This window comes from Rhinolophus sinicus, chromosome 2, assembly GCF_057876585.1.
Source record: "Rhinolophus sinicus isolate RSI-liver-muscle chromosome 2, RSI-T2T, whole genome shotgun sequence".
In the NCBI taxonomy this organism is placed as follows: Eukaryota; Metazoa; Chordata; class Mammalia; order Chiroptera; family Rhinolophidae; genus Rhinolophus; species Rhinolophus sinicus.
The window spans coordinates 1,150,728-1,171,598 of NC_142502.1; the positions used below are offsets into that span (position 1 = coordinate 1,150,728).

Below are 20,871 nucleotides of genomic sequence, written 5' to 3' on the forward strand. Positions count from 1 at the left end.
TGTTCAACTAACAAAAAAATTTGCACTCCCCTTTTTAATATCCAACGTTGGTTTTAAAGGAAATCAGACAGAAATATAGGAAGTATTTAAGGTAGCACAGGACAAGACTATTGGTTTAATAAATATGTGAATGAATTTTATATAAGAAAAAGACAATTTGTCCCAAAACCTCTTATCTGATGAAGTGTTATAATCTAATTTTATATCTTCTATGAATAGAATAATAAAACTGAATATAATAACTCAACAAAGTAAAAAAAAAAATAATTGATGCTCAATTATATTTTCATAGGAAAAACTGGATAATGCATTATTAAGTAAAATGCAATTTCAGATTGGACTCATTTTTCAATGTACGAGGTCTGGCAATTAAGTTTGCAAACTTGCCACCGTGCGCTTACATTGGCAGCACTGTACACACAGCTCAGGAAGGTTTTATCACCTTGGTATATCAGTGTCTCACAGCTGTGTCTGTGTTGACATGTGGCGGTGTCTTGCTGAGTGGCGTTCATTATTGTTGTTATGTTTTTATGTGCTATCACGAGAATGTCTGAGCTTGAATTAGAACAACGAACAAACATTAAATTTCTTGTTAAACTTGGCCAGAGTGGAAGTGAAATCAGGGACATGTTCATCCAAGTTTATGGGGATAATGCCATGAAGAAAATGGCAGTGTACAAATGGATTAAATGTTTTTCTGAGGGGAGCGAATACGTCACTGATGAAGGGAGGTCAGGGCGGTCAGTAATGAGCAGAACTGATGAAAACATTGCAAAAATTCATTGAATTGTGCGTCAGAATCATCAGCTAACTATGAGAAGTAAACATCGACAGAGAAACAGTTAGGAAAATCTTAACTGAAAATCCTGGCATGACAAAAGTGTGTGCAAAAATGGTCCTGAAGCAGCTCACTGATGAACAAAAGCAAAGGAGAGTCAAAGTTTGCCAAGACCTTTTGGAGAGGCAGACGATGTTTTGGGCCATGTTATCACTGGTGATGAAATATGGGTGTACCAATATGACTCTGAAACAAGGCATCAAAGTACACAATGGAAGTCAGCCAATTCTCCACGACCAAAAAAGTTTCATCATTCCAAATCAAGAGTCAAAACAATGTTGCTAACCTTTTTTGATATCAGAGGGATTATTCATTATGAATTTGGACCAACTGGACAAACAGTTAACCAAGTTGACTATTTGGCAGTGCTGAAAAGGCTGCGTGAAAAAGTGACATGAAAACGACCTGAACTTTTCGCCAACAATTCATGGCTCTTGCATCATGACAATGCACCAGCTCACACTGCACTGTCTGTGAGGGAGTTTTTAGCCAGTAAACAAATAACTGTATTGGAACACCCTCCCTACTCACCTGATCTGGCCCCCAATGACTTCTTTCTTTACCCGAAGAGAAAGGAAATATTGAAAGGAAGACATTTGGATGACATTCAGGACATCAAGGGTAATACGATGACAGCTCTGATGGCCATTCCAGAAAGATTTCCAAAACTGCTTTGACGGGTGGCCTAGGTGTTGGCATCGCTGCATAGCTTCCCAAGGGGAGTACTTCGAAGGTGACCATAGTGATATTCAGCAATGAGGTACGTAGCAGTTTTTCTAGGATGAGTTCATCAACATAATTGTCAGACCTCGTATATTGATTCAGATAATGAAAGTGATGCTTTTCTCGCTTAATGAACCAACAGGAGAATATTTTCTTTATGTTTAGATTGAATTTCAATTAATAAAAGTCCAGCAGTCAAACCAGTAGTGGTACACAGATGAGCTCTCTTTTCTAGTTATTTATCTATTTTTTTGTTTGTTTTAGGAAAAAAAAGTTATGATACCATCAAAGTGCCCATGGCACATATGATAGTAAAACTCTATTAATTTAGTAAATAAATAGTTATTGTTGTTATTGCCTATTACATATACATTTTCATAGACTGGGATTACTTTATTTTCCTTTGCAAGAATAGTCTCTTCGCCAGCCCGGTGGCTCAGGTGGTTGGCGTGCCGTGCTCCTAACGCCAAAGGCCATGAGCTGCGCCCTCTACAGCTAAGAATGTGAACAACGGCTCTCTCTGGAGCTGGGCTGCCGTGAGCAACCGGAGGTTGGCAGGAGGTTAGCATGAGCTGCTGTGTGCTGCAGTGGTCAGCCGTGGGCTGCTGTGTGCTGCCATGAGCTGCTGAGTGCTTCCGCAGGCTACTATGTGCCGCCGTGAGCAGCCGGTGGCCAGCATGAGTGGCCGGCAGCCATCGTGAGATGCCGTGAGCTGCTGTGAGCAAGCAACCGACGACTGGCAACTGACTGCCTCAGCCAGGGGGAGCGCAAGGCTCATAATACCAGCATGGGCCAGGTATTATGTTGTGTCTTACACAACTAGACAGAGAAAAAATGTCTTGAACCAGAAGGTGGGGGGAGGTGGAAGAAGAGGGAAAAGAAAAACAACAACAACAAAAGAACAGTCCTTCTGAAAAACTGCTACCATTACACGCTCCAAAACACATTTGATCACATCCGCACATGGCAATCACATTCCATGAATTTGGTAAAATAAGTGATATCATATACTGCAGTATAAATTCCTAGGGAAAACAGTAATTTTAACTGATATAAAGACACATCAGAGAAAAGCAATCTATGCTTAGTTTGGCCTGTTCTATAAAAAGACATGAAAGAGCACAGGTGGCCTTCTGCATCTGTGGGTTTTGATTCAACCAACTGCAGATTGAAAACAGTGTCTTTGATCCTCAGTTGGGAAATGGGGACACAGTGTGCTGACTATATGCGTGGTTCTAGGCCATTTTATATAAGCAACTTGAGAAACCGCGGAGTTTGGTGTCTGCGGGGGTCCTGGAACCCACCTCCTTCAGCTACTGATGGTACTAACACATAAGGTACATTTTAAAAAAATACAGAATAATAAATAGGTCAAATTATTTATGTTTTGTTAAATGAATATGTCTACTTCTACCAAAGAAAATTATTAGTAAAAGTATCTTTTAAAAATAAAAATTAAATACAAATGAAACTCCTCTGACATTTGAAATCTTAATGAAACAGTGGTTGTTATATAAACCCCATGACCATTTACCATTTCACTGTTAACTTAATAAATTTAATACTATTTTTAACATCCTAAAATACCAACTAGGTCTGACTCTTTTCAGACCCTCAAAAGAACATGTGTCTGGACAACTGGTATTAAGCACAGATATAATCAGGTAATTTCATGCCCCATGTCTATAAATCAATTCAATGTCATCTTTTTGTGATCTACTCATTTGGGCTGATTTAATCAAATTATAGTGTAGGCTAACTTATGTAAACTGGAACTTCCTGAAACATTATTTTCAGTCCCACTAAATACTTAAAGCCTGCACTGTTTTCATTGGTTAATTATAACTGACAGGCCACCTAAGGCCTGAAAATCTGGTAACAGCAAGTGATGGCTGAAACACAAAAACGTATTTGTTTCATGAGTGCATCAGGAACTTACTGTCAAAACCTGAAATAGCTTTATACTGACAATTAAAATTGCTTTAAAAAATGCAAATGTCCAGTGACCTTCTTTACAATAATTTTACATTTGTGTCTCAAATTAAGTTTAAGTACTGCCATGTTACTCTCCCATGAGACGCTTTCAAGACCCACCAGTAAATGTGAAACATACAATGTTTTCATTAATTTCCCATGCACTAATCTATATAATACACAAGCAAATCAAATAAGGTAACTTTTGAGAATACAGTGAAAATATTGAACAAAACTACCTCTGTTTCTAAAGTTCATAGGAGAAGTACACAGGTTAATATCTTTAAGCACTAGGGAAACTTGTCCATAATAGTAATTTCTGAGAAAAAAATTGTACATCCCGTAAATAAGTTTTTAATTTCCCTGCAATCTGTACACAGATATCCAATAGTCGAGCCTTTGGATTTGCCCTTTATTAACTCAACCCACAGGCGCGCAGCCACAGCAGACGCAGGCCCATCCTGGGCAGAAAAACCCTGAAACCCTGTCTTATGCAGATAAGACACCGAGGTTCGAGGCAGTGGTAAGAAAGCCACAGGGCAGGAACCGAGCAAGAAGAAGGCACTGGCTTGTCCCTCCCAGCACCCTACCCTGCGCTCATGGGTCATTCTCTGGTCAGTCAGAGCATTTCCCCCCCCACAGCCTGCCCTGGTGCCCTGAGCTGGCGGCTGAAGTATCCAGACTCGGGTACTGCCTCAGGAGTCCCTTTCAGGGTGCAGAGGAGGGTGAAGACAGAAACCAGCTGCTCTTCCTATCGGAACGTGCATGAACCTTTTGACCTCGTTAGGTAAATGGGTGTTGAAAACACACATTGAAGAAACGTCGATAAGCATGGCTAACCGGCCCTAAGTGAGGCCGCCTTTGGGAAGGTCTGCAATTTTTCCCTCGAGGCCGAGCATGGTAAACCCATGTTCTTAGAAGTCTGTGTCCCTGGCAGCTGAGCGCTGGCCCTGGGGTGGCGGCTCTCCTTCAATAACAACGCACGGAAACCTCACTTGAGAGCCGAGGACGTGCACACAGAATCAACTGAGCACGAACGAGAATTACAGACGGCGTCAGTTTTCAGGAAAACAGTGAAAGTCACTAACCAGGCACAGCAACCCATGACCTGTCTGCAAAACGTCACATAGTCAGTTTTCAAAGGTAAAAGTTCTGTCAAACACTGGTTGGTAGCAAAGCCATCCACACGGTTTCAAGGATTTTGAACTAAATTAGCCAAGTGCTTTGACATCTCTGGAATTAGCTCAAAAGCAAATACCTGTGATCAATATTTCCATTTTCATATCTAAAACTACAGTCTTCTTTGCATATACAGTGAAATATTGCAAATAACTTAGAAAATTTAATAAAAACACCAAAATTTGAACTACGTTTTGGTGGCCAAGTTGTAACGATTATTTGCACGACGGATGGGTAACCAAGGGAGAAGGTGTACTATACACTCAAGTTCAAGAAAACAAAGCCAGCGACAGGAAGCCCTTTTTACCTGAATTCTTATTGGTTTTGTTCTGTCGGCTTTTAACTTGTTCAGTCCAGAGTGTGGGGTAACGTGATGCAATATCTAATAAACCAAAAGAAAATGATAATTATTTTTAATTCACCGTGAAAACAGAAAGTGTCTCAATTAAAGATTTCAGCAGGTAGCCTAAAAGCCAAAAGAAAAAAACCCAATATAGTAAATAAATCCATATTGTACATTTAAAAAAAGAGTTAAATAATTATGTGCATGAGACAACAGGAAATAATAATATACATTTAACATTTTTTAGCATATTTTTTTCTTTCTTTCTTCATCCAAAAATGTAGATAAAAGTTATATGAGTCCAGACAGGCTCCACCTGACAGAAGCAGGATTTAGCCGAAAGCCCCAACGTCCAGAAACATCCCTGTGTGGTCAAGATGGACATTCACAGAACATACAGGGTTTCACTCAGTCGAAAGAGTCAACACAAAGTGTAACATGCAAGACAGAACTTCTCGCGCATCTTTTCAGTGACTTGTGCAACGGACATAACTGGATATTAACAGTGTGGTGTCATCACACTCTGTGCCTGAGAGCTGCACTGATGCAGACTGGCCGGGTCCAGCCCACCTCTGCCACTTGCTGGTCTTATGACCTGGGACAGGTTACCCCCGTTTCTCACCTGTGAGGCAAGAGTCTCAGGACCCAGCCAGCAGCACAGCAGAGTGTACGCTGGGTAGCGTGTAGCAGTACGCCAGGTGGTCACTAGTGTTGCTGTTATTATTGTTGTTATTAGCAAAGCACGATGTAATTCTGCGTCACGGATGATTTGTGATGTGCGTTCCTTATATTCTGCCTTCAACCCCTCATGCCTTTTGACCAGAAAACTGGTGCTACATTGGCGGATACCTAAGACAGCTCCCCAAGGCTGAGAGTAGGAAACCCACCTGTCATGACTACAGAATTCAGTAAACTTGGGAAGCACCTTTTGTGCACGTGACTGTACGCAGCTTATGTGTGCCTGATGTGACAGCTGTGACACAGGACCAGGCAAAATGGCATACGCCATGGCACTCTTCTGAAGCATGTATTCTATATTACAGAAACTATGAAGTGCCAGCCCGGAGAGCTTGATTTAAAGCACCACCTTTGTGTCACACTATATGAAAGCACATGGCAACAGTCACAGCCCTCAGGAAAGACAGGGCGGCTCGCGCAGTAGGAAACGGCTGCGTGGGGTCACACAAGGTGATGTGCCCCGCCCAGGCCCAGGACCACACTTGCTCTGCTCCCCCCAAGCCCCAGTTCCCCAGAGCTCACCTTCTTCATCTCCTTGAGGCTGAGTCTCCAACGCTGGAGCTGAGGCATCTGAATTCAGAACGGAAAAGATTTGCAAGGAGACTACAATTGTGAGAGTAAGTTAAGTAAGTGCATACGGGATGAGGCGAAGGATTTGCAGCCGCCCCCACAGATTAATGCAAACAACACCCCAGCATGCGCAGCGACCTGGGCGTCCAGGCCGGGGCTTGTCTGAAAGCCCCAGCGAAGCCCCGGAGCTGCTGTTCACTGTTCCGCCCATGGCTGGAAACACCGGTCCATGAAGGAAGAGTTAGACGTGGTTTCCAGCCACCAGCAGAGCCAGCAGAGGCCGCAGGATGGACACGAGGAAGAGACACATGTGAGCAGGACTCGAGCAGCAGGGAGAAACTCAGCTCAGAAATCAGTGAGTCCCGGTCAATCAATGTTGCGGGGAGCGAGGCTGGCAGGAGTGAGGGCTGCAGTGGGGAGCCAGGTACCCCGCACGTGCCCCATGTTCCTGAGTGGAAAGGCAGGGGTGAACGACTCATGGACTGAACTGCCCCGGGCACCTCTGTCCCCCTGAGGCCCCTCTGTCCCCTTGTGCAGGGGAATAATCCACGTGAGAGGCTAAGGTGCGGGGGTGGGGAGGCGGGACGAGTGAAGGAGACCAGAGAAGGGAGGAGTGGGCGTGTGGGTGAGGAGAGGACTCCGGGTCATTTCACTGAAGACGCATATTCCAAATGAATAATCTGTATTTAATTTGTTGGAAACAGTCTTGGGGTTCCCTGGGAAAGCACAAAGTTTACAGGGTCCTGAAACCTAGCAGGATGACATGGCAAGTGACCTTTTGGATCCTCCTTGTAACGAGCGGGCCCCTGCTAGGGACGCGGTCACAGGGCCATTCGTGGGGGCTCTAAGAGCCGGCCTAGTGTGTTCCACTCATGCACTTTTGTTATATAATAACTTCAGGCTCAAAATACAATAAACGTGGCACAGACAAGGACCGGCGCACAGCTTGTCTAGTCACTGTGATCCACTACTTTACCCGTCGTCTGAAGAATAATGCAGTTTCTCAGAAGTTCTTTTCAGGGGGAACCAAAAAGAAGTTTTCCAAAGCTCTTTCTCATTAAATAATCTCTTAAAAATAGTTTCCTATTTGTCAAAATACTGACAACATGTAAGACCATTTACTTGAAATATCCAAGCCTGATATTGACAGCAACCCTAAACTGAGCATTTTGCTATTGAATGTTTTGTAATCTTCTTCCAAGAAACTGAAATACTGGGATCACACTTAGAACATATTTAGAAGCCCTAAAAGCACAGAGTGAGAACAAGCCTTGGCATATTTAAAGGTCTTTTTAAACGACAACCGTCCAACACATCACCCGAGTTGTGCACGTCTGCTGAGGCCTAAGCAGGTCACATTTGGGGGCTACCAGCCTGTCCCCAGAATCACTGGGCTGAGCGAACCTTGGCGAGTGACGCCGGTGAGGGACATCCCTGAGGGGACGATGACTATGAGTGAGATGCCCCAACCTGTGCTCCCTCCCACCCCCGGTTCCAGCAGGAGCAGCACTTCCGTCTCCTGCCTGTGGCCTCCCTCTCCTGTCAGCATGACTCTTCCAGGGCCATCGTCCATGCTTGTCCCTTGAATACTTGCATCCAATATAACCAACCCACTGGCACCCACTGGGCTCGGCTTTGAGAAAATGAATTAAAGCGCATGGAGAGCTGTGTGCTTTCCGTTTTGCCCCTAGTAGAGTTTGCTGTCTCATTTCAATCTCCACGCATGTCTGAGACCGAGGGGCCTCCACAGGAAGTTTTCTTCCCTTAAACACACCGGTTCCCCCGGGATCTTTTGTCTTTGTTTTCTATTTTATTTTTAATGCAGTGGACTCAACAGGTATCACAATGCATGAGATCAGGGAGCAGCCTCTGAAACAGTGTTTCCTTCCTTCCAGCTCCTCCGTTCAGCACCTGATAAACCTTGCTGATCACTTCCTCTTTTCTGCAAAAGATCACTAGCCCATCCACGCGGCTTCGAATCTCACAGACGCCAGTCTGAGCCATTGGCTCTGCCATAGGCGGCTTCATCTGGTTCCCTTGCAAATGCGAGTCCTCTCGCAGTGTCCTGACCACGCCTGCCTGCCGCTGTCTTTCAGCTGGAAAACGGGCCATTTTCCCCAACTATGAGGAAACGTTTACACCTGTCTCAACTGCCACACCATCTGTCCATTCAAATGCCTCTTCTGTCCTAAAAAAACCCTTCCATCAACTGCTCCCTCCCCCAGCCCTCACTGAGCGCTCTCACAGGCTAGTAGCTGCTCCTGTGTCAATGTGCGTGTTTGTCTTTCTAATACAGACAGACTCTGCAATCCCCCCAGGGCAGGACCATGCCACCAGAGTGTCCTTGTTTAAGGGAGGTAGGTCCAACACAACTCAGGTCTACTTGGCTGTGGGTCACTTTTCTTTAGTACTGGTCAAACACTGCCTCTCTCACAAAAACAGTGACTTAGATTCAGTACTAAAATATGATTGTTATTCCATTTTGAAAATAACTTCTGACCTTAAAGGCTGATATAAGATAAAGGCAGAAAATATGTCAAAGGGTCTAAAGGGTGACAGTGGAGGAAAGGACACAGGGACAGGTGGACTCAGCCATGATGGGCATGCAGCCCTCCAGACATGGGCTCGGATGCTACAGAGTGGTTTCTAAAGGAACGGATAACTGCCCCCTCTGGTTCCTGCTGGTACCCGTCCCACAGGAAGTGGCTGCCCAGGTGGATATAGTATTCTTCTCTCTTCCAAGGAAGACTTGAGACGACTCCACCTGCGGTACTCAATGATTTCCATGCTTTAGCATCATACAGACCACAGCCAGAATACTGAACCTGCGTCCTCGCACAGGTATGGACTCCAGGGGACACCTAACAACATAAGCCAACATCAGGGCTTCTCAGACTTGGCTTGTGTTGGGGCCTGGCAATCCTAAGGGCTGCACAGATGTTCACTGAATTCGTAAGTAACAAACCACTTCAGCTCTCTTTAGCATCACTGGCGCATGTTTAAATTTTAACTTGAGAACTTATTTTAAGGCATAAATTGGATAAGATGTAATATATCATCATGTAAATTCATTTTAAGATAGTTACCTGTTTTTCCTGTGCCTTCCCGTTGGGGTAACTTTTCATTTATGGAACCTAGAGGGGGAAAATAAGGAATGAGTTTACTTTGGCTCTCACGTGGCCATCAGTGTTTGTTACATAAATATTTTACCCCATTTTGATGAATGCCCAGCACTTTGTCGCTCCCTGGTTCAATTATACAAGCTGTCTAGAACCCTGAGGCGGCACGGTCGTCTGAAACCACAACTCCTAACGTGGGGAACATACTCGTAAGAGTAGGTTTTATCTCTGTTGCCTTCTTAACATACGTGTCTCCCCGAAAATAAGACCTAACTGGACAATCAGCTCTAATGCATCTTCTGGAGTAAAAATTAATATGACCCCGTCTTATTTTACTATAAGATTAGGTCTTATAATATAATATAATAAATATTTAATATAATATAATATAATATAATATAATATAATATAATATAATATAATAAGACCGGAAGGAAGTGTTTTCCTTTCTCCCCCATTACACGGAAACTGCTACAGGCACCAACATGTTTCCTCATCATTATCACACATACCCAAAGAAATAAAATAAATTCTGTTCAAAATTACTCTGGAGTTTATCTGCCAGTTCAGTGCAGAACACCCTATCCAGGGTTCGGGTAGAATTTCCCCGCTCAAATGCTAGGGGATACTTCTTAGCAAAAGCATCTCATGAACTAGAACTTGAAATTTATTGTTGGTTATTTCAACTTTGAATCTGATAATGAAATACAAACCAACACTTATGCTAAAGATAGAAACTACGCGCCATTCTGACAGTGCTGGACATTTAACAGCACTGGAGCAGGAGACACACAGCACCTCGTAGTGGAAAGGGGTCTCAAAGGACAGAGAAGGTGACAGAGCCTCCTGGCACGAGGACTCCCTCAAACACTGGCAGAAACTACCTGGTGGTGACGGGTTCTCCCACGCTTCCCAAACCACTTACAGGAACACGTCACGGCCATCCCCGACACCTCTCTCTGATAAACACGCGGTATCGCCAGCCTCCCAGCAGCTGAGCAGGAGACACCCCTTCTCCCCAGCTGCCTGCCTGGGCCGTAAGGGAGGATGTACATTTGCAAACTGAGTTTCGCCAGTGGATAAAAAGGACCCTATTCCCCACTTTATCTATTTGCACCATTTCCAGTGCTTGCCGAGGCCCCTGGTTATCTCCAGTCGCTGCTGTTACCATTTGATAGACCGTTACGTGGTCTCCAGGCATCAGAACCTGGGGTTAAACTCCTGCCTGGTATGAGTCCCCGGGACGTAAAACGGCCTCCCTGTGTGGCCTTCTCACAACGCTTTCAGGATCCCACTTTTCTGGTTTCTCCCTTTTGTACCATCTCTTTACAAATCCAGATTTCTTAAGAGCTTAAGTTTCTTAGTCATCGGTTTATTTTTATCATGTGATTCCGCAATGAGTCAAAAACCGTTTTCCACTTTTGGCTGGAAGTTATAATAGTTTGGTAATATTTCTGAATAGAACTACATAGGTTTTAATATCCTGAGCTAAATGTAAATGCCCTAAATAATAGTCAGATGCCCCCACGAGACTTTCCCAACCAAACGGAGACAATATTTTGTAACCTAAGGATGGAAGAGGCCAAACTGCTCGGTCATGATTTGATGAGAGGCTAAAAGCCGAAGACGGAATTCAGAAATGTTCTTTTCTCTCTGAATCAACCAACATTTCAGTTTTCTCATCAACCCCTAAATTCAGCCAGCACTTACTGGAATAAATCCATACAAAAATAATTCCATCTTGCCCTTCACATGTAAGAAATAATCTTAAAGCAGAAGCCAGGCTCCCTCGAGAGGCAGCTCCATGGTCCAAACATTAAAGGAGGTCCTGAGAGGGCCTTTGCTTCATCTTCCAACCACCTCTGGACAAGAAGACTCCCCCAAACTTCCTGCAACACCCCATCCCCAGGGACGTGGAAACGGCTGAGCCCCACCGTCCTCATGGCTAAACAACAATGCAAACGGGACCCACAGGTCCAGAATGAAAAGGCAGCTCCTTCTGTAATTACTTTGTTCCGGAAATAAGGATTTGCTGAAGAATTCCCGAGAGTTTGGAGCTTGCAAGATTCTAGGACGAGGGTGCAGGAAGGGGACCTGGAGGTGGGAATTGAAGACAGTGAAGAGATGCAAGCTGTGCACAGGGCGGGCGGCTGCACTGTCACGATCCAACCTCTGTTCTGTGACATGAGACTGCTCACCACTGCACCTCACCCAGATTCCAAAGGACATGGACCCTCCCACCAGTGAGAGTTCATTCCAGTCAAACACTCTTTTAAAAGGTCATCCTTTTTAGCAAGTAGGGCATGCGTTTCTGGTGAAGGAAACCACAAAAACACCATGTGAGCATGTCTACGGCTTAAGGGCGGAGTCCTGTCTCTCTGAGCACTTGGTGCAAACCCAGCTCCACTCAGCAATGCTGCCTTGGTGCCAAGCTGCCCGAAGGAGGGCACAGGCTCTGCTGGCAGAGCTGGTGGCCCCAGACAAGCCCCGTTCTCAAGTGCTACGTGCTCTGTAACAGTAGCTAAGGCGAGGAAGGCTGCCCTGCCTGCCAGAGGACGAGCACCGGCCTGAGGTCAGCCCACCGTGTGGCATGGGGTGCGGGTCAGCCACGAGCCCGCACCTCCTTCAGAGGCGGGAACCAAGCCAGGGCCTCAGCCCTTTCCGGAAATCTCCTGGCCAACGGCACATGGACAAACAACACCACGTGGCTCTGCTTCCGCAAAAAAGACAGAGAGAGGCCAGAACAAAGGAAGGCAGGAACGAGAGTGGAAGGGACAGCGAGGGCCATGCTTGCCCCACTTTCTGGACCAGCATTTCCCTGTGCTGTGACCTCGCGTAACCTCGCTGACACACGGCTCCCTGAGGACAGAGTCCCATAAAGCCCTGCCCTGAACGTCGGTCTCTTCATTGCTAGGGGTGCTTCCCCACGGAAGCATCTCCAGGCTTTTCTCAGGAGCCACTGGTTGCCTCTCCCCTTGCCCCGCATCAGGACATGTGCGGTGACACACGACTGGGTGACTACCGGAAGGCAAGGCGTTGTGGGCAGAAAGCAGAACGTGGACTGCAGAACAGACGTACTCCCCACCGCTCCGTGGCCCTGGCACGAGCCTAGAGCCGTCCACACTCAGCGGCCTCGTCTGTACAGTGGGCAGGATATTCCTGCCTCAGGCTGAAGGGAGCTTGTCGCTGAAGGAACACACCAGAGGTGCCTGTGAGCGCTCACGCAAACATCCGGGTCACGTGATTCTATGCGTGTCTGTGTCACATATGACACGTATAGCCTCTCTGCACACAGCTATGTTTTACACGTGGAGAGGGCGACAACCCACTCACAAGGAGAATGCTGTCTCCACTCGGAGCAACGAGACAAAAATGTACAGCTACTGGCAGGGCACCGACAGGCCTGCACGAGCTCAGCCTCCCTCTGTGACAACTTTCACTCATTCATTCACTCATTCACCCATTCATTCATTCACTCATTCATTCACTCATTCACTCATTTACTCATTCACTCACTCACTCATTCATTCATTGAGCACATGCTCAGTGTGTTCCCACAGGTAAACCATGCAAGGGACACAGCACTAAAAAGTTTCATCTACTTTGGGGAGACGGGCATTAAACAGAAACTATCAAAATAACGTATGTCACAGTTGTGCACATAGCTGATGTCTACACAATCCCACTGTGTGTTGATCCTTTTAGTACCTCATATACATTGTCACTCACTGCGGATACAACCCAGTGATATGGCACTTTACTCATCGCACCCATGATACAGATGAGGAAATGGAGGCCCAGAGGCAAGTGGCCAGCCCAGGTCCCTTAGCCAGTAAGTGGCAGAGCCGCTTAGGGGAGCTCACTCCGTCAGAGCCATCAGGGCGGCCCCTCTGAGGAAGCCGGGAGGGAAGAGGCACGAGGCAGAGAGGACCTGGTGGGAAGGGGCACAGCATGTCCAGAGCACAGCGAGGGCTCAGGCCCCTCCAGGCCCCAGAAGTGTCCCCTGTGACGTGTCACCCATCCATGCCGCTCTGTGCATGTGGCCTGCCCCAAGTGACACCTCTGTCTTACCCTCTCGGCTTCTGCACAGCCCGCTGCGATGACCCTGTGCAGAAGGCCCTGAATAAGAGCGGGACGCCTGAGCATGACCTGAGAAGGCTCACGAGACGCTGGTTACGTGCAGGGGCCACTGTCGGAGTTCAGACACACATCCGTGCTCCGAGCTGTGAAGAGGCTTGGGCGGGGAACAAGGTGAAAAACAGTTGTGCACGACATGGCAGAGTGGGGCAGGGGGCCTGGCGCCGAGCGCCCCAGGAGAGAGGACGTGACACTGACACCAGAGTTCTTGATAAGCAGCCATCCCGTGTTGCTCTCCTGAGGAAGGCCCGCCCTAGCATGGGCGCCAGGGTAGCCAGCGCTGGATGCAGCCTGCACAACGCAGCTGTCCGAGCTCAGCTGCCGGTCAGTCAGTGCGGTCCCGTGCCTGCCCGGCTTACCTCCCAGGGTGGCTGCATACAAACCCAGTAATGTCTGCCACAGTGGGTGGGGAGCCGGCCTCCCAGAGCATAACACACCATCCGCAGGCCACTCCATCTGTCCGAGCAGTGTCACGCGGCCCTGCCTAGCTGGCCCCGTGCGTGAGGCTGTGCACTCTCTGCTCCTGTCCCCACGGCAGGCCTGAGTCTGAGCACGTTGCACTCATCAGGGCGAGGCAGGAAATGCTTCTTGTACCCACTGATCTGACTCAAACCCACCCACCGTGGTGCCGGCTGGGTATCCCACTGCGTGGGGCAGCCTTAGTGAGCCCCACATCCGGAGGCACATAGCAGAAGACACAGTATGTCTGTCATGTGACACTGTACACCAGACAAGCAACGTTTCCCAGACACCGTGACTCTCATGACCATAGACTATCCCTGAGTGTGTGACTCGGGAATACTGGCTTCACAGTAATCCGGGAGGAGACAGAGGAAGCCGCCGCCTTCGCACCTTCTGTGTCCATCAATGTGACAACAGGACATATAGACATGCCAGGTGGCCTCCAACATCCTGTGCGTGAGCAGCTGGAAGGACCAACTTCACATCAGTGAGCGTTTCCAGCACGGAGCTGGACTTGCAGGTATCACTGTGGGCCGTGACACGGCTCGGAATGAATGGCCAGGCTCCAGAGGACGGAGCAAGCAGCCAGCCTTGGCCAGGTGGTGGTAAGGCTGGGACCCTGGATGAGGCAGCGGCCCCCACAGGCTGGGGGGCCACATCTGCCCCATCGCAGAATGAAGGGGTGCCTCCCGGTGGTGCTGACACCCATCGGTGGACAGGCCGTGAACCCACTGCACACAGGCGTCTCGTGTGAGGTCTTTCCCTTCCGCCTAATGTGGGCCCGTCTCACTTGCTCTCAGGACCACTGATGGCTGCAGCATCCCGGCACCTTCAGTGGCCCCGGCTCGGTCCCGGAGGTCCAAGTGCAGCTTGCAGTGCCCGTGAGCAGCCAGGGCCTCTGGCCACTGGAGCGCCTGCCAGGGGAGCCAACCACTCTCCTCCTGCAACAGCAGCACCGAAGAACAGGACAGTCCTGTGGGAACCGGAAGCACAGTTTCCTGCAACACAGCTGTGGTCCCAAACACGACGGCGCTCACAGAAGTGGAACTGGCCTTTGCAGCAGCTGGCGGCCTTGCCAGCAGAGCCAGCAGCCACACTGCCTTACTGAGTACGGGGAGCCCGGCACGCCCCGAATTCTGAGCCTGCCTTCCTTTCGCACTTGTTCTCACCAGCTTTCCCTCAGAGCCAGTGTTACACCTGCCCGCTTCAGACACCACACCCTCTTTCCAGGAACCTGGGGAGAGACTGGTGGCCTGGCCTTGACCTAGGCCAGGGCCAGAGGCCAGACGTGCTGACCACGGGGGCAGTCTCCAGGAGGGTGGGCACATCATGGGACCGTCTTACCTACTGGGTAGCAAGAGCAGGATCAGCTGGAGCCAGTGCCCAGTGCCCCTGTCCCTCAGGTGGCCCAGTAGACCAGCAAGGGTCCCTCTGAACGGATGAGCCCACCTGAACCACAGCCACACTGGGGAATGGTCAGTATCTTACATGGAGGTGAGATGAAAGGCCGTATCGTCTGGGTCCCATGGCCAGGGCTCTCAGGACAGCTGCCTACAGGACCACCCATCCCGCCTGCCGCAGGGAGGGTCACAGGGACCTTTCCCTGAGCCTCAGCTCTCTCCATCAGATACCTGAAGGGTTCAGACCAAATGGACCCCAGCAGGTCATTCAGGACACTTGGAAGAGAGACCAAGGAGGTACTATTTCCCTCCCTGCTGGACAGCGAGAGGCACTGACACAGGTGAGGACGGCCGGCAGGCCCAGGAGATGCAAGTCATGGTGCATAGAGGTGACCAACCCTCCACCACAGGTCCTCTGAGCAGGGGCCACCAAGGAGCATCATGTCACCTGGAAACTTGTCCAAAAGGCGAGACCTCGGCCTCCCTCAGACCCACTAAGTCAGGAGCCGGGACTGGGCCACAGCAGTGTTATCACGCCCCCCTGCAGAGCTCTGAAGAAACGCAAGAGGCGGAGCTCTGAAGAAACAGCGTGGCCCTGTGCTTCCCGTGGCTCTTCTTAGGGTCCTGCACTGTGCAGGGCAGTGTCACGGTGATCACGCCAGTCTCCGGCAGGCTGCAGAGGGGACCCTGGCGAGCATGGTCTCTAGCACTCCTGGACATCTCCTGTTCTGCCATTTATTGTTCCATTTCTGTGCACGCCCAGAGAAACCAAACAAAATCCACTTGTTTCCGCTCGGACCTGTGTGGTGCCTGGGGGGTAAGACCTGCGGGCACCCCCTGTGTGCAGGCTTCCTGGGTTTTTGTTTCCATCCAGCGGGTCTGGCTCTGAGCAGTCGGGATTCCTGGTTAGCAGGGCATCAGAGAAAAGCAGCTTCTCAATGTGCCAACTGCTGAGCTGGGCACCTGATTATCCCACATCTGAGAATTTCCTCCTCGAAAATGGTGAAGGAAGGAATTACGTAAATCAAAATTTTTCGTTTCAAAATGAGAGATTACTTCTGGATTTACTTTCCATTAGTATCCACTTTAATGTCACTGTTTCATATACTTCCATTTCCTACGTGAGCATCTGATTTCACATGCTTCAATGGCAGGAGCAAATAAATGTGTGCAGCTGCCTCGCTCTTGCAGAAAGGTCAGGCAGCGTGTGGCTGGTTTCATAAATCTTCCCAACATTTGACTATTGTAGTTGCACATAAAAAAAGGTGCTGGGAAAAATGTACCATTTGTTTAAAAAAGTAAGAAGGAAAATCCATACACTTGTTTTTACATCTCTGCACATCTCGGGTACAGCACACCCCGTGTTCTTTAAATGGGGTTCCACAAATCAGGACCATTTGCTTCTAAAAGACTTCTTAATCACTTTTATAGTTTTATTAAATATTAGGAAATATGGAAAAAAGCCATTTGTGGAACAGGTGTGGAAAAGGGTGTTTTTGAAGTAATGAAAAATTCAATTAGAAATTAGCCAGCACAGTAAACAATGAAGTAATAAAAAGGAAAGTGCTAGCCATCTGAAAGCACTTTTTCTTCCTGAAAGGAAAAGTAATAATAAAAGTAATAAGCATTTTTCCTAAAAGGAAAAATAACAACACCAAAACACTGTTCAGCAAGTAGTTGAATAATTCAAAACCAAGTCCAAATTGAAACCGGCCCCATGAGGGTCTGGGGACAGGTGTGCACCAGGCAGAATGGGTCAGCGTGAGTCACGAGTCACTCACAGGTCCGCAGGCTGATTCTCACACAGGCAGTGACGTCGTGTTTGGCATAATAGCCACAACCTGTGGCCTTTCCTTTGAATATTTGACTTAATTTTTCTAACTTGCAGTATGAATCCAAAACCTTTAGAAACTCCCACGACCTGGAACTTTCATTGGAAATTTTGCACATGCTGTGTCGGTGTCGTGCGGGAGACCCTGCTCGCCGCGCCATTTGTCGTGCGCAGAGGCCTGCTCGCCGCGCCATTTTTCAGGCGGGGCGGCCTGCGGGGTCTCTGCTCCCACTCCCCACACAAGAACGCAGGACATGGTGAGGCCAACAAGGAACACCCACGGAGCCATAGGTAGGGGAGTCATACCACTACGGTCTCACTGGAGGCTGGGCCCACCGGACACGTGACCTGCCGTCCGCCTTTCCGCCAACCGACCGACCGACGACTCTCCTCCACTCTCTCGACTCTGTTCCTCTCTCCCGGCTCTCCTCTTCCGCTCTCCTCGGCTCTTCTCTTCCCCTCTCCTCAGCTCTGCTTGGCTCTGCTCGGCTCCTCGGCAGTCCTCCGTAGCCGCAGCAGTTATACCAGCGGCCAATTGGCTAACCGGCCACAGCCGACGGCCGATCAGCCACAGCCGACGGCCAATCAGCACCCGAGCCAGCACCCTTCACGTGAGGCCGAGAGCCTGTAAACTACTTTCTGGGGCTCTGTCCCCACAGTCAGCTACATCGAATTACCGTTTTATCTCATCACAGGTAAGATGCATTTCTTCAACATTTCAAAAATTGCCATAATGCTTTGTGTTAGAGAGTAATACATTTTATATTTTTCTCTAAAAAAATCACTTCTTTAGTGCTGTCTATACAGCAGGCCTCCTATCCATGGGGCCTACGTTCCATGAACCCCAGTGGATGCCTGAAATTGCAGGTTGTACCAAACCCTATATATAAAATGTTTTCCCTAGACATACAAACCTATGATAGTCTAATTTATAAATTAGGAACAATAAGAGATCAACACCAATACAATAAAATAGAACAATTGTAACAATATACGGTAATAAAAGTTATGCGAATGTGTCCTCTCTCTTGCTGTCAAAATATCTGGAATCTCCCATTTAATATTTTCGGACTGTGGTTGACCACACATAACTGAAACGGCAGAAAGTGAAACCATGGACGGGGTCGGCAGCATAAAGTTTGGCAGCCAAAGTTAGTACCTCACTGGTCTCCGTGTCCATATGAAAAATGGGCTCCATTTTCATGCATTTTCTACCTCTTTACATTTCCTTGGCAAGATATATTGACTATATTAATAACTATCTTTTTTCAGGAAGATAATTTGTAAGCCTAAAGAAAAAGGCACTTTGAAGGGAGAATAAAAAAGTTCCTCTGATCTGTAACCTTTCCAATTCAAGGGAACGATTTTGAATTTGAATTTGCATTTCAATAATTTTCATGAAGAAATACTTCAGGGACATGAGAAACCAACCGCAGCTGTGCTGTTGATTTCAGTCTTTGGGAATTCAGCTCTTCCGGGTGTTTTCATCAAGTCCCTCACTTTGTGGGGCACTAGGGAGACTCACTGGGGAAAAGTGAAAAGCAAAACAGCTTCTCTGTATCAAGTTAACATTTTTCGGAAATCATTTAGGATATTGATAAGTACATGGAGTTCCACTATTCCGAGTGGAGGCTGAGACTTTAGTCATCGGAGGGAAATGCAAGGATCATGGTCAAATGCCTGTAAATAACATGCAGAGCGGTTATTTAATCTGACCCAAGGTCCTCTGTCGTTTATAACTGGGCCTCTGAGAACCCACACGAGCAGAGCGAACCCGGAACATGACCACGGGCTTCCTCATTCCTGTCGCGGGATTGCAGAGCCTTCAGTAACTAATGTTATCGAAGCATAGCTCATACTGATCTTATGAAAGTTGCCAGGAGATAAACAGAGATTCCTGCACTGTGAGCGAGGCCTCCTGACCGTTTGGCATGGCTGCCAGGTGAGGAAGGCTCCCACCCCTTCCCCAGCACCTCCCTACACCTGACCTTGTGGGGGGTGAATGTCTGCAGCCCCCTGCCTGTGGGGCATGTCCCCTCCTGTCGTCTGGAACTCGAAGGAAGTCCGCAGCTTCCTCCAGACATACCCCTCAAACTGAGGTACATGTGACCATTCTTTGGCTATTGTAACACCAAGAATTCTTGCACGTAGGTTCAGTTTACAGTGTGTCAAGCCGCTTTGTACTCAGGCCAGGATAAGCTCTTGGCCAGGGTGGGGGCTGAGATGAGGGAGATGAGATTAGAAAGCCTGAGGCTACTTCCAAATAATAGAGAAGAGGCAGCTGCAAAATCCTCCCTTGGAAAAAAGTCCTTTGTGCTGAAGCTGTGCTCCCTCCCCAGCGATGTCACTCTTCAAGTCTTTAAAACAAGATGAAAAAGAGAAAATCTCTCCAGAAAAAAAACAGCCATCAGCTGTGTGCAGAGGGAGGCAGGCCTAGAGGACCGAGGGCTGCGCGGTGGCCCCGGCAGGTCCAGTATCTCCTGAAAGTCACCGCTGCAAGAGCCTGAGCAGAACGGCATCTGCAGACGCAGGGGTTTGAGCCAACAGGGCAGGGGGCGTATACAAATCTCCTGGCCGCTAGCAGGCAGGGCAGCCGAATGCACCGGGACTGAGCTCAGAGCAGCCCTGGTCCTAAATCCCTGCTGGTAGCGACGGTTGCCATGGACACGCCCCTCTCTCTGGCAGTCTTGCTCACTGCCCTGGCGGACTTGGGGCAAACAACAAAGGGGCAAACCGAGGAGCAGGGTACTCTTAGGAACAAAGGGTGGGAACGAGACCATCTGCCCCATTCCTGGGCCCGGCTAACTTGTCCCTCTCTCAGGACCCGTGTCCCCAAGGAGGCCTCTGGGGATTGTCCTGGACAGAGCGTCGGGGCTGGGTGTGTCTGTGTGGCTCTCCCAGGCCACCAGCACCTTGCCCGGCAGACGCTCTATGAGCATTGCCCGTGAGTAAATTAATCAACAGTAAACGGTGATCTTCTTGGGATGGAGGTCATGTGTGGAAGTCCCCACGTGTACTAGGTGGACAGGACGCAGACACTGTCGCTTGCTACAGCAGAGGGCTGGGGCTTTCTGAGGGCTCTCACATGTGACAGCCATTCAAACACCAGCAAGCAGGTGTCCATAGGGGCAAAGTGGCCTCTCGTCCTGAAGCTCCCTGCCTCACTCTGAGTCGCGACTCACATGGCTGACCGTCACCAGTGGTGAAAATCTGTGCTGCTCGCACCCCGTTTCCCGACCATAGCCGTCAAGGAGGGGGTGACTGTGACGAGAGCTCATTAAAGCAGAGGGTGGTTTTCAGACTCAGGACGGGGAGTAGCTTGGAGCTTCTGGTCCTCGAAGCAGCTTCTGGGGCCACGCGGCCCTGGATCTCAGGGCCAGGCCTCACACACATCCTAACTCATTCCATCTCTGATGAGGACGTCGAGGCCCGTGATCTTACGTCATGGGAACTAGGGGGACTGTGGGCTATGAGACAAAGCTATAGATTGACATCCGAGCTCTGTCACGAGCACAGAGGCCTTGGGTACAGCTCCTGCCTGTGAAGCAGAAGGTAAC

The 20,871-nt window shown here is 48.5% G+C and overlaps 1 protein-coding gene across 3 annotated transcripts in view; it reads right to left on the reverse strand.

Annotated features, from left to right (window-relative positions):
* The window catches only part of SMOC2 (SPARC related modular calcium binding 2), a 164,039-nt gene that overhangs the window by 78,139 nt on the left and 65,029 nt on the right, over positions 1-20,871 (reverse strand). Inside the window, exons 5-7 of one of the 3 annotated variants that reach the window (XM_074333859.2) lie at positions 9,452-9,499; positions 6,318-6,398; positions 5,022-5,096 (exon numbers count right to left, since the gene is read on the reverse strand). In XM_074333859.2, the coding sequence (XP_074189960.1) occupies positions 5,022-5,096; positions 6,318-6,398; positions 9,452-9,499 (204 nt within the window). The remainder of the gene's footprint in view (positions 1-5,021; positions 5,097-6,317; positions 6,399-9,451; positions 9,500-20,871) is intronic. The other 2 variants (XM_074333858.2, XM_088794949.1) reach the window with 2 other exon arrangements.